The 14,252-nt window shown below is 38.9% G+C and overlaps 1 protein-coding gene across 5 annotated transcripts in view; it reads left to right on the top strand.

The window, feature by feature from the left end:
- Positions 1-14,252, top strand: part of MYO16 (myosin XVI) — a 391,786-nt gene that overhangs the window by 221,714 nt on the left and 155,820 nt on the right. For all 5 annotated transcript variants that reach the window (XM_030476550.1, XM_030476548.1, XM_030476549.1 and 2 more), the window contains exons 14-15: positions 3,142-3,247; positions 9,099-9,216. In XM_030476550.1, the coding sequence (XP_030332410.1) occupies positions 3,142-3,247; positions 9,099-9,216 (224 nt within the window). The remainder of the gene's footprint in view (positions 1-3,141; positions 3,248-9,098; positions 9,217-14,252) is intronic.

The following is a 14,252-nucleotide window of genomic DNA, read 5'->3' as shown; positions in this document are numbered from 1 at the left end:
CTAAGCAGAATTAAATTGTTAAAGCAAAGATATTGTGGGCAATAGGAACAATACAAAAAATTTTACTCAGCCTCAAAGGAAATGAAATTAACAAGATCTGGTTCAAGGTGCTAAATTACTTTTTCATTTATTGCCCCAAATGTTCCAAACAATGGTATCAATAATTAAAACTTCACCTAACGTTGCATTTATTTCTCAGTGCTTCAATCTATATTTCACTAGGAGTGAAATGCACAGAGCAAGTAAGCGGCATTGTGTCTCACTTTCAGCTGCCAAGTTCTAGTGAATTCTGACTGCCGAACTGTACTCTAGAAACCAGTTTAGCCAACAAGCTCCCAGTACACTGCTGGACAAAATGTCACACTGTAAAATTAACAGTTGAGCTGAGAGTGTCAAGTCTTTGTAGCTGTGTCACTGCAATGTTTAGGAAACAGTAATCTTGAGAAGAAATATTCAAGAAGGAACAGAAACTGTCCACTTTGTACACACTTACATGGTCCTGTGTTTTCTGGGCCACAGTTAGTTTGCAGTGAAAAACAAAACATAGCTTTATTTAAAAAATGAAACAAATTAATTGTTAAGTGGGAAAACCTATGGTGAACACTCCAGTTCCTTTGTTTAAGAAGCATTCTTCACATTTTTCTGTTTTTAATTATAGTTTGCATGTCTGCTTTGTAATACTTAAAACAATCAAAGAGACATCAAATGTTATTTTAGCATATCTCCCCTCTCCAAATTTCTTCAATTGTGAGAAAGATTTTTTGAAAAATAACCCCAGCCTGCTAATCCTGGAAAAGCCTTATGCTGAAGAAGCTATTTTCAACAGATGAGGTTGGGCCCAAGCAAGCGAAATAGTGAAATACAACAACAGTTTGTTAAATATCAAGTCTTGTTCAGTCCTCAGAATCATAGAAATATCTGTCTTCAGGATAGAAAGGGCTGTACACATTGGGCAGACTGTGAGCTGTTACAAACTATGAATTAGTTCAGGTCTGATTTTCAAACACATATGAACACTTCTGCTCAGTGGCTCTGTCTGTTTTAACTTCAGAGAAGTTCCTTAACATCTGAAATAACCAAAGAGCCACTGTGGCTAATCTTGTTGGTGACCTGTGGTATAGTGATAGCAGGTTGCAGCTGTGATTTTGGATTAACTATGTTGTGGAGAGACAAAATTATTTCATCATCATGACACACAGGTGCCAGTAAGGCTGGCCAGAGTGAGTGGGCAGTAGGAGGGGTGGTGCGAGATAGATTTATATCTGTCTGTAAACTCACTGACTTCTGGGGTAATACAGGCATAAGATCTGTGATTTGCAAGGGTGTGAAATATCTAGGAGAGGAGTATCACAGGACTGATGTCCTGTTTCACGTTTTTCTGTTCCTATTACTGATAACAGGCAAAGGAACTTGTAATTGAGACACTACCGTTATAAAAGCAGAAGGCTAATGCTACTGAAGAACAGAGGCAGCAATGGTACAATTAGCATTTGGAGAGTGCAGTCATCACTAAAAGGGCAGAGATGCATTCAGATTTTAGAGGGTGACCTCAAGTATCATCTGACTTTTGAAACTCTTTCAGAAAGTTAGAAGCTGAAGATACGAGCAAGGATAGCACACTTACAGAGCACCTTGTCAATTCTGTAGAGATACTAGTTTCATATTAGCTATGTCAGTGACCTTCTTTCACATGATTTCTTTCATTCTAAGATCTGGTTTAAATATGGCTTTGTTACCTATTATTTGAGGTCTTTGCATAACATATATCCAGGTTGAAACCTTTGCTGTCTTGGACCACAAACCTCCTGCTGATGCCACTAGGAGTTTGCAGTTCTGGGTCAGACTTGAGCTCATTATAGAAACATGAATGACATAGATAACAGTTTTACACATCGCATATAGTAATAAGACATTTGTCTTGTTACCTAAGACTACAGTTTACTAGGCTAACAAATAAGATATTCACCAGATCAGCATATATGTCCCGTAAGAATTGAATGAGATTAAATAGTGCAGAGATCCCATCCCTGTCTGCCTATGAAGACCTTTCTGTCCTTCCCTCTTTTGTTTCTTCCTTTATTTAACTGATTTCTCCTCTGAAGTGAGATCCGAATATCTAAAACAATGGCCAGAAAGATACTGTATTTTGCTGCCCTCTCATTTTCAGAAACTAAACTATACAGATAACAAACTGACAAGCCCATGGCTTGTGAAAAATCTAGCTGGCTGTTGTAGAAACAGCCACTTAAATTTGATTAAGCAGATAAATGAAGGAGCATTAAATTATATTTTGTTTGGTTCAGTTGTCTATAAGGAAAACAACTTCTTACAGTTCAAGTAAGAAATTCTTACATTAATTTCTTGATCAGGCTTCACTAACTTTATCCTTTCCATCTCTTTTGTTTCTTTTCCTTCCTTCTCCATGCTTTAAGTGCACCACTAAGTTTGCTTCTTTCCTCCATTCCCCTATTCTGTTTCTTCCATCTTCATAGTTCATATTGCCTTTTAGCTTGTTTTCTTTGCTCGTTTCCCCCCTCAGAGATTCTCATTCTTTGGAATGTTTATTCCACATAATGAACAAGAAATTAAGTGAAACAGGATCACTGAAGTCAGACTGTATTGCACTGCAGAAACTGGGCAGGTTGTAAAATCAATCATCTTTTTCTTTTCTTTCCTTCTTGTTCCTTTCCTGTTTCCTTTCCCTTCTTCTTGTTGTATTCTATGCTTTCGTTTCCTTCTGAATCCCATCATTACCACAGTAGTATTTCCCCATTTACAAGGAGAACCAGGCAGCATAAGCAGGCTACTTTGCTGGACAGAAGATAAAGGAGGAGATAAAATCTTTGCCATAAATACCTTCCAAGTGGCTTGAAAGCTTTAGATTTGAATGGCTTGGCTTTTAGTACAAGACAATATACCTTGACAGTTCTGACAGCCCTCACGAACATAGACAGCCAGCCTATCTCCTACATTCTGTTCTTTATTATTTGCCATCCATAAACCTTCTGTTATTTGAAATGAAAGTTTGACTGTGGTATCTTAAACCCGTTAAAACAGAGCTAGCAGAGAATGTAAATAACATATCAAGAGTGAAACAAACAATGATTCCCCCCTCTCTTTCTTGCCTTGTAATTTTTTTAGTGGAGAAAGTGGTTCTGGGAAGACTGAAGCCTGCAAACAGATAGTGAAGCATCTCACTTGCAGAGCCAGCTCCAGCAGAAACACCTTTGATACACAGATAAAACATGTAAGTAGCATTCTGATCACTGAGTAGAACAAGGAAAAATGTGGCCTCTTGCATAGTCAAAGACATTCGAACTGTAAGGAAAAAGACATCTGGGTTAATTTTCACCACTGAAGTCAAAGGAGGTTTCTTTCGTTGAATTGACCTGAATGGGAACAGAATCAAGCTCACACTGATGTGATGGGAGGAATCTGAAAATTGGAGGCCAGTTTTCTTTCTAAATGTTTTGGTGACTTTGGAAAGCAGTGTTTCAGTGAATAAGGAACATTTGTGTGATAAGATACTGTCTCCTAAAGGTGTACTAATTGCTTTCAGTAAGTAAATAAATTTATCTGTATGGTTGTTGTGATGCTTCTCTGGACAGTGAAAGAACTGTGAAGGCATCTGAAGTAATAGTATGTAAGACAGAAAATAGAAAGTTGCAGAAAAACTGCAAGGTCTGAACAGTTATGAAGCCCCGTATTTGCATACTAAATGTATTTATGAAATAGGCAAGAGTTCTGAATATTTGCTCAGTCATATTTAATTCTAGCAGCAGAGCCAAATTCTGCCCCGTGTGTGTAAGGTGAAATCCTGACAACCTGCTTCCCATATCAGATAAATTTGTCTCCTTGCTAGTACATTGTAAATGTAAAGTTTTCTTTTGACTAAACACTGCAACTCGTGTTTCATTGTTATAGCTGTAACACTACTGTAAAGGTTCATACTAGCATTTTAAATTATGCTGAACCCTCAATTACCGATTCAAGTTCTTTTAAAAAATTGCCTTTCCAGCTGAAACTTCTCATCTGAGATCCCAGCTCACAGTTTTAGCACAGTCTGCATTGGCATAGCTCAGTTCTAGGTTTCATGTTTTAAAAAAAAAAATGTTTAGACACTTTCACCTACTCTGGTGACTTTCTTCTACTAAAGCACTTACAGTCAACCCAAGATACTTTCATTTTAGCCTTCATCAGCCACATGCATGATGTTCAACAGAACTCTAGAAATCATTCAGTGTGGTTTGGTTTTTTTAATAGCATCACATGCATCATTCAGAACACACTGCCTTCTTACCAAATTGTGTATGATTCAGTCCATAAAGATGATAGAATAGTGTCGGAAGTACAGCTGACACTAACAGACAACCTACAAATCATGATTATTGGGATGTGGGAAAGACACACTGGTTCATGTTTTGTACATTCCAGCTGATAAGGTAATAAAAGTTCTATGGATTTTTGGTGGCTTTTAGAAAACAGTGTTGCATTTCTGCTTTTTTAATACATTAAAAAAGCCTGAGGACACTGAAAAAAACACAACTGAATAAGCTGTAGCTTTATTTGACTTCATGTAGTCATACAATTGCCATGTTAAAGTGTTTTGCACAGTGTTATCTGATTCATTGATGAACTAAACTGACACATTTAATCTAGGTTTCATGTGACAATGGTAAGAATACCGTTGTTATTTTTTCACTTCTTTTGATTTAAATTTTAAAGCCTAGTGTTGCAATAATACCATCCTATAGGGACAGTATGCTTTATTTTAAACCCAGAAGCCAGATGTACAAGTGATATCTATTTCTGCTGTGTATTTTTTTATTTACCACCTACACAGTTTTGAACTGATCAGGCCATAGATGTTATTCAAAGTAAAACTGCAAAATTCAGGTCAGATCCTCCACGTCCTTTTCTTTCTTGAAGTTCAGATCAATGAGTAAAACTAAGTAAATAAGTGACTTTGTGAGTAAGCAACTGAAAACTGTGTGCTTTGGATACAAATATGACAGCAGTGGGAATCAGGAGGTGTGGGAAGTAGTATTGTCTCTGCTGTATCTTGTCTCCTGACCAGAGGAAAATTCCTGGGGACAACCACCATGATCCAGTGCAAATGAAACAAGTTGTTGTCCTCCAGTAAGAAGAGATATCAATGTGGGAGGGGGCTGACCAGGCCTAATTGAGAAAATTAGTTAACTTTGTAGACTAATCTACATCTATGCAGTAAACAGAAGAACAGTCCCTAATATGCAGTTGTTACCCTGCTCTCTGACACAGTTTAAGTCCCCAACAGGTCCTCTGGACACAGTTCAGAGGACAGCATGTGCCACGAACCATTCACAACAGTATGTCCACCCTATTCTGCGAGAAAAAAGGTGCTAGATCTCAGGATGTGAGCCTTATCATGCCACTTGCCCTTAAAGTTAGAGAGTCCTGATCCTGTACTTGTTTCATTTAACAGTATAGATGTAGCCATACGTGTCAAGGAGACTCAGTCCAGCGCAGGTGGAAGAGAATTGTAGCGTATTAAGAAGGATCCCTTGTAACTGGCATAGATGATGCCTGTCTTCAGACAGTGAAGGTAGATGTAGCAGATCCCACCCATGAGGAATCGTAGAATAATTAGGGTTGGAAAGGACCTTAAGATCATCTAGTTCCAATCCTCCTGCCATGGACAGGGACACTTCACACTAAACCATGTTGCCCAAGGCTCTGTCCAACCTGGACTTGACCACCGCCAGGGATGGAGCATCCACAACCTCCCTGGGCAACCCATTCCAGTGCCTCACCACCCTCCCAGTAAAGAACTTCTTCCTTATGTCTAATCTAAACTTCCCCTGTTTAAGTTTGAACCCATTACCCCTTGTCCTATTGCTACAGTCCCTAATGAAGAGTCCCTCCCCAGCATCCTTGTAGGCCCCCTTCAGATACTGGAAGGCTGCTATGAGGTCTCCACGCAGCCTTCTGTTCTCCAGGCTGAACAGCCCCAGCTTTCTCAGCCTGTCTTCATACGGGAGGTGCTCTAGCCCTCTTATCATCCTTGTGGCCCTCCTCTGGACTTGCTCCAACAGCTCCATGTCCTTTTTATGTTGAGGACACCAGAACTGTACACAGTACTCCAAGTGAGGTCTCACGAGAGCAGAGTAGCAGGGCAGGATCACCTCCTTCGACCTGCTGGTCACACTTCTTTTGATGCAGCCCAAGATATGGTTGGCTTTCTGGGCTGCAAGTGCACACTGCCGGCTCATGTTAAGCTTCTCGTCAACCAACATCCTCAAGTCCTTCTCTGCAGGGCTGCTCTGAATCTCTTCTCTGCCCAACCTGTAGCTGTGCCTGGGATTGCCCCGACCCAGGTGTAGGACCTTGCGCTTGGCTTGGTTAAACTTCATAAGGTTGGCATCAGCCCACCTCACAAGCGTGTCAAGGTCCCTCTGGATGGCATCCCTTCCCTCCAGCGTATCAACTGAACCACCCAGCTTGCTGTCATTGGCAAACTTGCTGAAGGCACACTCAATCCCACTGTCCATGTCGCCAGCAAAAATGTCGAACAAGACAGGTCCCAACACCGATCCCTGAGGGACATCACTCATTACTGTTTTCCAACTGGACATCGAGCCGTTTACCACAACTCTGTGCATGCGGCCATCCAGCCAGTTCTTTATCCACTGAGTGGTCCATCTATCAAATTGATGTCTCTCCAATTTAGAGACAAGGATGCTGTGTGGGACAGTGTCAAACACTTTGCACAAGTCCAGGTAGATGATGTCAACTGCTCTGCCGCTGTCCATCAGTTCCGTAGCCCCATCAAAGAAAGCAACCGAATTGGTTAGGTAGGATTTCCCCTTAGTGGAGCCATGCTGGCTGTTATCAACCACCTCATTGTTTTTCATGTGCCTTAGCATGCTTTCCAGGAAAATCTGCTCCAATTTTTTGCCAGGCACAGAGATGAGACTGACTGGTCTGTAGTTCCCTGGGTCCTCCATATTCTCCTTCTTGAAAATGGGGGTTATGTTTCCCTTTTTCCAGTCATCAGGAACTTCACCTGACTGCCATGATTTTTCAGATATGATGGACAGTGGCTTAGCAACTTCCTTCGCCAGCTCCTTCAGGACCTGCGGATGGATTCCATCAGGTCCCATGGACTTGTGTGCTTTTGGGTTCTTAAGATGGTCTCGAACCTGATCCTCTCCTACAGTGGGCCTAAGGTCTTCATTCTCACAGTCCCTGCACCTGCCTTCCAAGGCTTGGGTGGTGTGGTCAGGGCATTTGCCAGTGAAGACTGAGGCAAAGAAGTCACTGAGAACCTCAGCCTTCTCCAAATCCAGGGCAGCCAGTTCTCCCGATAGCTTCTGGAGAGGGCCCATGTTGTCCCTAGTCTGTCTTGTGTTTCCTGCGTACCTATAGAAGCCTTTCCTGTTATCTTTCACATCGCTTGCCAGATTTAATTCTAACTGGGCCTTAGCTTCCCAGACAACGTCCCTGTATTCTTCCCAGGCCGCGTGTCCTCGCTTCCACCTTCTATAAACTTCTTTTTTCCCTCTAAGTTTCCTCAGCAGCTCCTTATCCATCCATGGAGGTCTCCTGGCCCTCCTGCCGCATTTCCTTCTAGTTGGGATGCAACACTCCTGAGCTTGTAGCAGGTGATCCTTGAATATCAACCAGCAGTTTTGGGCCCCCTGCCCTCTAGGACTTTATCCCGTGGAACCTTACTAAGCAGGTTCCTGAAGAGGCCAAAGCCTGCTGTCTTGAAGTCCAGGGCAGTGAGCTTGCTGCGTGCTCTTCTCGCTGTCCTAAGGATCTCGAACTCGACCATCTCATGATTGCCACAGCCAAGGCTGCCCTGAAACATCACATTTCCAACCAGTCCCTCCCTCTTGCTGAGCACAAGGTCAAGCATGGCATCTCTCCTTGTAGAAATTCCTCTGAAGCAGAAATTTTGGGTTAGCTGCCTTTGAAGGTGTTTTAATGAACACAGTAGCCTGGATTCATTCCTGCTGCAGTTGTGCATAGCACCATTAAAGTTAATAAAGCTGCACAGGTAGAACAAGTGCTGAATTAGCCTAATGAGCAAATACATCCCAAACACCACTACTGGAGTGGAACCAAACTAGGCTGTCTAGTTTTCTGCTGCCACCTACTGCACAAATAGCTGTTTTAACAAAAAATTCTGGAAAGTCTGATTTTTAGAACTTCCGTCTTTGTGATTGGAACTACATATTGCCTGTGTCACCCCAGAGCCTCCTCCCCCCTCAGCTAGCTCATCCAGCTTCAGCAAAACACTGTTACATGAGAACAACAATGTATTTGGGCCACACTGAAATCAGTATCTTAGGATGCAAAAGAGGAAAGTGCTGCAATAAATTCTTCAGGGTGTAAGGGGCTTAAGAAGCCAATTATACACAAAAAAGCTAAATACAGAGAACACATGAAATAAAGATGGCATAGGTAATTCTTTTTTAAAAATTATCTTTTAAAAATAATTGCTGTGACCGTGAAGATGTAACATGGATATGCATTAGTGAGAGATGCCATAAAAAAGTCTGAATCTATTTTTTTCGTCAGTTTTTCACTGAAGTAATTCTATTTGAAATCAATAATTTATGCCATTTCTGGCATCACATAAAGCTTGTAAATTCCTTTAGTTGGTTATTAGTATCGACTGACTGTAACTTTACAAGCATAACTGCCTTCCAAGATTCTGATCTTTTTCTAAGCATGTCAGTTCTGGGCATATGACTCCAGTCACTTGTATCTAAACTACTTGTAAGGACACAGCTCACCTGTTACCCATTATCTTCCCTTTTGCTTTTACAACTTCTACTATTCTGACAGCACTTTTTTTTCTTTTTTTTCTTTTGAGCTATCTTATTTTAATTTCTATTTAGAAGAGCAACTGAAGGAATTTGTTAAATTCCAACTGAAAAAATGTTGTTTGTTTGGTTTTTTTGGGGTGTTGTTTTGGTTTGTTTTTTTTTTTTTTTTTTCCCTCCCCACCTGGTGATTGATTACAAACCAACCTCATAACCTCACTTGTTTATTGAAGTATCTATCTTGTTTATTTCCTCTCTTATTATTTCTTTATTGTTGTCTTCCAGGTAAACTGTATCTTGGAGGCCTTTGGACATGCTAAGACACCCTTGAATGATTTTTCCAGCTGTTTTATAAAATATTTTGAGCTGCAGTTTTGTGAGAAGGAAAAAACATTAATTGGAGGTAAGAATCATTTAATCTGTTTATTTTGATATCACCCACAGATCAGGCATCCCAGTGTGCCATACAACGAGTAAGGATTCAGAATATGTGAAAGAGGCAAGGGGGTTTTAAGGTGTCTCAGAACATGTTTAACAGCATGTGAATTCAGTTTGTCAAGGGCAGTGCAGAATTAAGAGGGAGAGCTCAGTTCTGTGCAACCACTAGATGGCAGAGAAAGACAAGAAAACACGTTAACACCACTGATTCCTCTCGCATTGTCCGGGAAATTTTATTTTCCTTTATGCCCGCGATCAACAAACTGTGACAGCTGCCTGTCACTTTACTGTGAAATAAAAGTAACAAAGAGATTAATTTTTGCTTTTTAATACTGTATTCAATATCTGAAGTATCCTTTAAATAAGTAATAAATTTATCTGTTTAGGGCAAACAAAATACAAACGTGCTCTGTAATACTGAAATTGGAAGTAATTTATTACAGGTTTGAGCTTCTTCTAAAGGAAGTAGGAATCATACTGGTGTTTGTTCTTGTTACAGGAAAGATAATGTGCAATTTGTGCCTGATTTTCCAGTAGGTGGGAGTTTGTTAGTTTCCAGTAAGAGTTCATTAGTGGAAAATAAATAAATAAATAAGTATTGGGCAAAACTTCAGTTTGATTCTAAAAGCTCTGATCTTCAGAGGCAGTCAGGGAGAGGTTTCAATTCTGGTCTGCATAGGTCATCTTAAAGTTACTCTGTGCTGAAGTGAGAGGTGTGTACAGAAATAACTCTACAGACAGTTTCATACTTGTACTAATCTTCCTAGATGGAAAAGATCTGTGGTGAGACACATTTTTGATCCAAGTGAATTAAATTCCATTGGATAAATGCTTCCTAAACTACTAGTTTTTTATAATTTTAAATGTGTTTAGGCTTTGCAAAGAGTTTCCTGAAAATATTCTTTGGAAATATTTCATAGTGGGAATCACAATTCATTTTCTTGAGAGAGTTCACTGTACCCTAGCAAATATGATAGTTTCTTCAGTGAAAATGTCACTGCGTGGGAAATTACTATCATTTTTTTCTAGTTTGTTTTACCATAGAGATAGGATATTTGAAAAAAAAAAAAAATAAAGAAAAGAAGTAAAACTATAAAGTGCGATTCTTTTTTTTTTTTTTTTTTAATTCATCTATGAACTGTTGTGGGAGGAATATAAAGATAATGATGTAAACATTAGAATGGACCAAATAGCTTCTGAATTGGGCTTGTAAAAATAAAGTTCAATCCTTAAAACTGTCATTTTATAAATCCTTTGTATTGTATATATTTAATTTCACTTTATTTAGTTAAATGCAATTACACTGTGTGCACGCTTTTTCTCTTTTTGTTACACACACACAGCACAAACGCAAACAGATGAAAATGATACTAATTTTGAAAAGTCAACCATATGAACATTAGGAAATGCCAAAACTGAAGTTGTTTATCTTTGGGTTGCCTTGTGTGTATAAATATAATGCTGCCATTTTTCCACCTCTCCTCAGCTTCATTCAGTGCAGAGAATGGACTATATCTCTTCAGTGATCAGCTACTAAATAGTTTGGATTTCCTTCACTGATTCATGTGTGGGTTATGCCATTTTATTCTGCTCTAAAAACAGAATGCTAGTTTTTCTGTAGGTTTTCTATGTTGTACATCAAAATTTTTTCACTGTATGAGCATATCAGATATACAAATGGTTTCATTTTCACAGTACTTGTGACCTAGGGTTGTTTCATTCAGTTCCTCAGATGAGGAATGGAAGCCTCAAGGCCATGTGTTCCCACAGTTTTTGGGTGCCTTGCTTGAGATTGCAGGGATTGAGTTTTCAAGCAGTTTTACCTATACTTGCCAGTTTAATTCACAGCCCTTCTCTGTGAATCATATGAACGTGGAACCAGTTAACCAGGCTCTCATGTCAGTTTTCTGGTACACTAATGCTGTGTTTTTATCACTTTCAAATTATAGGCATTAAATGAGAAAACCTGGGGGTAGTCAAGTCCATTAACAAATATCTGTCTTACTGTTCCCCAAATATTTAGGATCAATATTTGAATCAATTCTCTTACCAAATCTAAGGTAGCCAAAAGTTCCATAATTTATAGTCAAGAGTGAGAAGCCCCAGTACAGCAGAAAAGGTGGGGTTTATATTTTTGAATATTGCAGTTGTTCATGCTGTTTGATTTGCATTGTAGATGTTGCCTTTTCTAGGCCATTGCGAATCATCACTTCTGAGTGAAATGGTCCCAGATTTATACCACCATAAACGAGAAGAGAATAAGGGATGCTGTCTTTGGCTGCTTTAAATCCCACCCAGTGATTCTCTGTATCTATTTGCAAGATCATTTGCAGCAGTATTTATTGTCTTGCACTATTTAAACATGAATGAAAAATGTAAATATGCAGAGCACCTCAAATACTGCTGAGACATGGCTTTATAACTCATTGAGACAAACTGGGCTAAATATGTCTGGTTGATAAACAAAAATCCAAATGACACTAGACTGCGCCCATCAAAAAGTTTAGGTTGTTTTAACTCCAGATTTAACAGTCAGATCTTAAGGGTGGAGATCCAGAACAATTTACTAAGGAAGGGGCGTGCAAAGTACATGTGTATATTTTTATTATAGAGGGCAAGATCAAGGTAGCATTCCTTGCATTTTGAGTGGACATCTGTGAAATCTGGGACAGTTTTTTGCTCATGCTAAAGTTCTTTTATGTCTAGATCCTGGCAATGCTCTGACTTCTGTCACATACGGTTTATTTTTCCTCAGAAAGTCCAATATACCTAAATAACAGAAACGTTCACCATAATTTTCATCTACAGGCTTGTTGCACTCATTCTCATAAACTGGATCTTTGCCATGAAGTTTTGAAAACAAGGATGAGGGTCTAGAGTGTCATTCTACTCAAAGCCAGTATAGATATCTGTAGAGGTTTTCTGTGTCTTCTCTGTCTCTTGTTTCTGATGAGGTGTGCTGGGATGTTGGGTTCAAATGGGAGTTTTTCTGTGACAAGTGGCTTTGTGGTCAGGTATCTTTCATTGCTTTAGTCGAATCCAAGAAGTACAGAAGGTATAACCCAGGTTAAATAATTTTTCTTTGTGACTGGATAAAATAAGGCAGTTGGAACTAGTAACAAGTCTTAGAACAAATACAGAATAAACTACAGGACAGTGATTTCATTAAGTTCGAAAAATAAAATCATACCTAACAGAACTCAAAGGCTGTTCTTCTGCCAAAAAAATTATAATCATTGATAGATGATGATTCACACCCACTGCATAGTAATAAAAGACTGATTATTTATTTATTTCCAGAATTAAAATTACTGCATTTATTTATTTATTTATTTATTTGTTAAAGCTTTGGAATGGGAGAGAGTAAATGGTCTTTCAGGTAAGTTGACAAAATTCCTAAGAAGAAAGGTAAGACTTCTGTCAGTTTCCTCAAGTTACTAAAAAAGAAGCTTAGGAAGAGAAAATCAAGCCTGACAAACTTATTCTAAAGATTTTTCTTCCTTGCTTTTCAGGTCTTGCTTTTCTTAGTCTTCACTTTTAAAAAGCAAGGCTTGATTTTTATTTTTTTTTATTTTTTTTTTCCACTGAGATTGAAGGATCTAATTTGATTTATAAAAAGAAGCAGATTGCATATTAGCCTGTGTGTAGTTGGTAGAGGCACCATCCCTGAAGACATTCAAAGCCAGGCTGGATGTGATTCTGAGTGACCTGATCTAGTTGAAGATGTCCCTGTTCATTGCAGGTGGGGTTGGACTAGATGAGATTTGAAGGTCCCTTCCAACCTAAACTGTTCTATGATTCTATGATTCTGTGTGTGTTCCAAACATTTTTTATCAATTAAAAAGTTTCAGACATGAATTTCCCTGTTTGTATAAGAAAGACTGCAGCCAGCTAAATTCTCTGATGTGTTTTTGTACTGTGTTTCAGCATTGAACTTTCAAATCTTTAGCAATAGCTGTGTTTAGGACAGCATGGTTTTTGAGAAAGAGCAGTGTAGCTTCAAAGACGCATAGCTGGAATAAAGATTTCACTGGCCGTGCTTTCAGTACAGAGTCCACTTGCTGACTTTGTAGCTGCTCAGTAGATCAAGTGATCTGTTAAAGGATGTAGAAATGTCCTTGTACCTGTAAGCACAGTTAACATTGCACAAAAATGGCAGACTTTGCTCTGGAACTCCATTATTTTTCCCTTTTATTTCACACATAGATTAATGAACATATAATTTCTCTTTGTAGAAAATTGTATTACAGTGATAGTTTGCTTTATGAGTTACTTTAGCTCCATTAAGAGTGTGCTGTGTTTGATTCTTGATGATTAGAAGCTCAACTTTTCTTGACAGCTCTTACCATTGCTGGAGATGCTAACTGAGATGACCTGTATTTAGCCTTATTAACGTGGGTGACTTGAAGTACCTGGAAAGGGCTGAATCAATTTGTGTCATCTAAATAAGTGGTGTTGCCCATCATTAAAGTTAAATATATTAATTAATCAGATAGATGACCTCCAGTAATATTTTTCTTGCATTTATTAATCAATAAATTTTAAAAATACCTGCATGATAGTTATGAAAGCCTTAGTGAAGATCATTGCGTGCAAAAAAGAGATTAAAGTTTAGTATTGGCTTCTTTCTAAATTAATTGGTGGTAGGGTTAGTTTTACTGAGAAGTAAGGTACAAGCACAACAAAAAATGGAAATCATCCTTCAGGTTCATCTATTACATTTTACCCTGTAGGAATGGCAGCCAAGTAATGAATGTGTGAATCTGGGCCAGTTCTGCCATGATAGGTTAAGAGTGAATTGCTTCAGTTTGTAGTGTGCTGCAAAGTTACTGGAGCCAGAAACATATCCTGATACCAGCTTAATGATTTCCCAAGTGTGCCCTTTTACTTCCAGCACAGTTCGTTTTTCTGTACTGTAGCAACAGGAGGCTAGATGGCTGATATACAATTTCTCATAATATAGGTTCCATAATAGCAGGAGCTCACTTCTAGGATAATTAA

The sequence above is a fragment of the Strigops habroptila genome, chromosome 2 (assembly GCF_004027225.2).
Source record: "Strigops habroptila isolate Jane chromosome 2, bStrHab1.2.pri, whole genome shotgun sequence".
Classification (NCBI taxonomy): domain Eukaryota; kingdom Metazoa; phylum Chordata; class Aves; order Psittaciformes; family Psittacidae; genus Strigops; species Strigops habroptila.
Note: the sequence above shows the minus strand (reverse complement) of the source record. Positions and strands in the feature narration are given on the sequence as shown.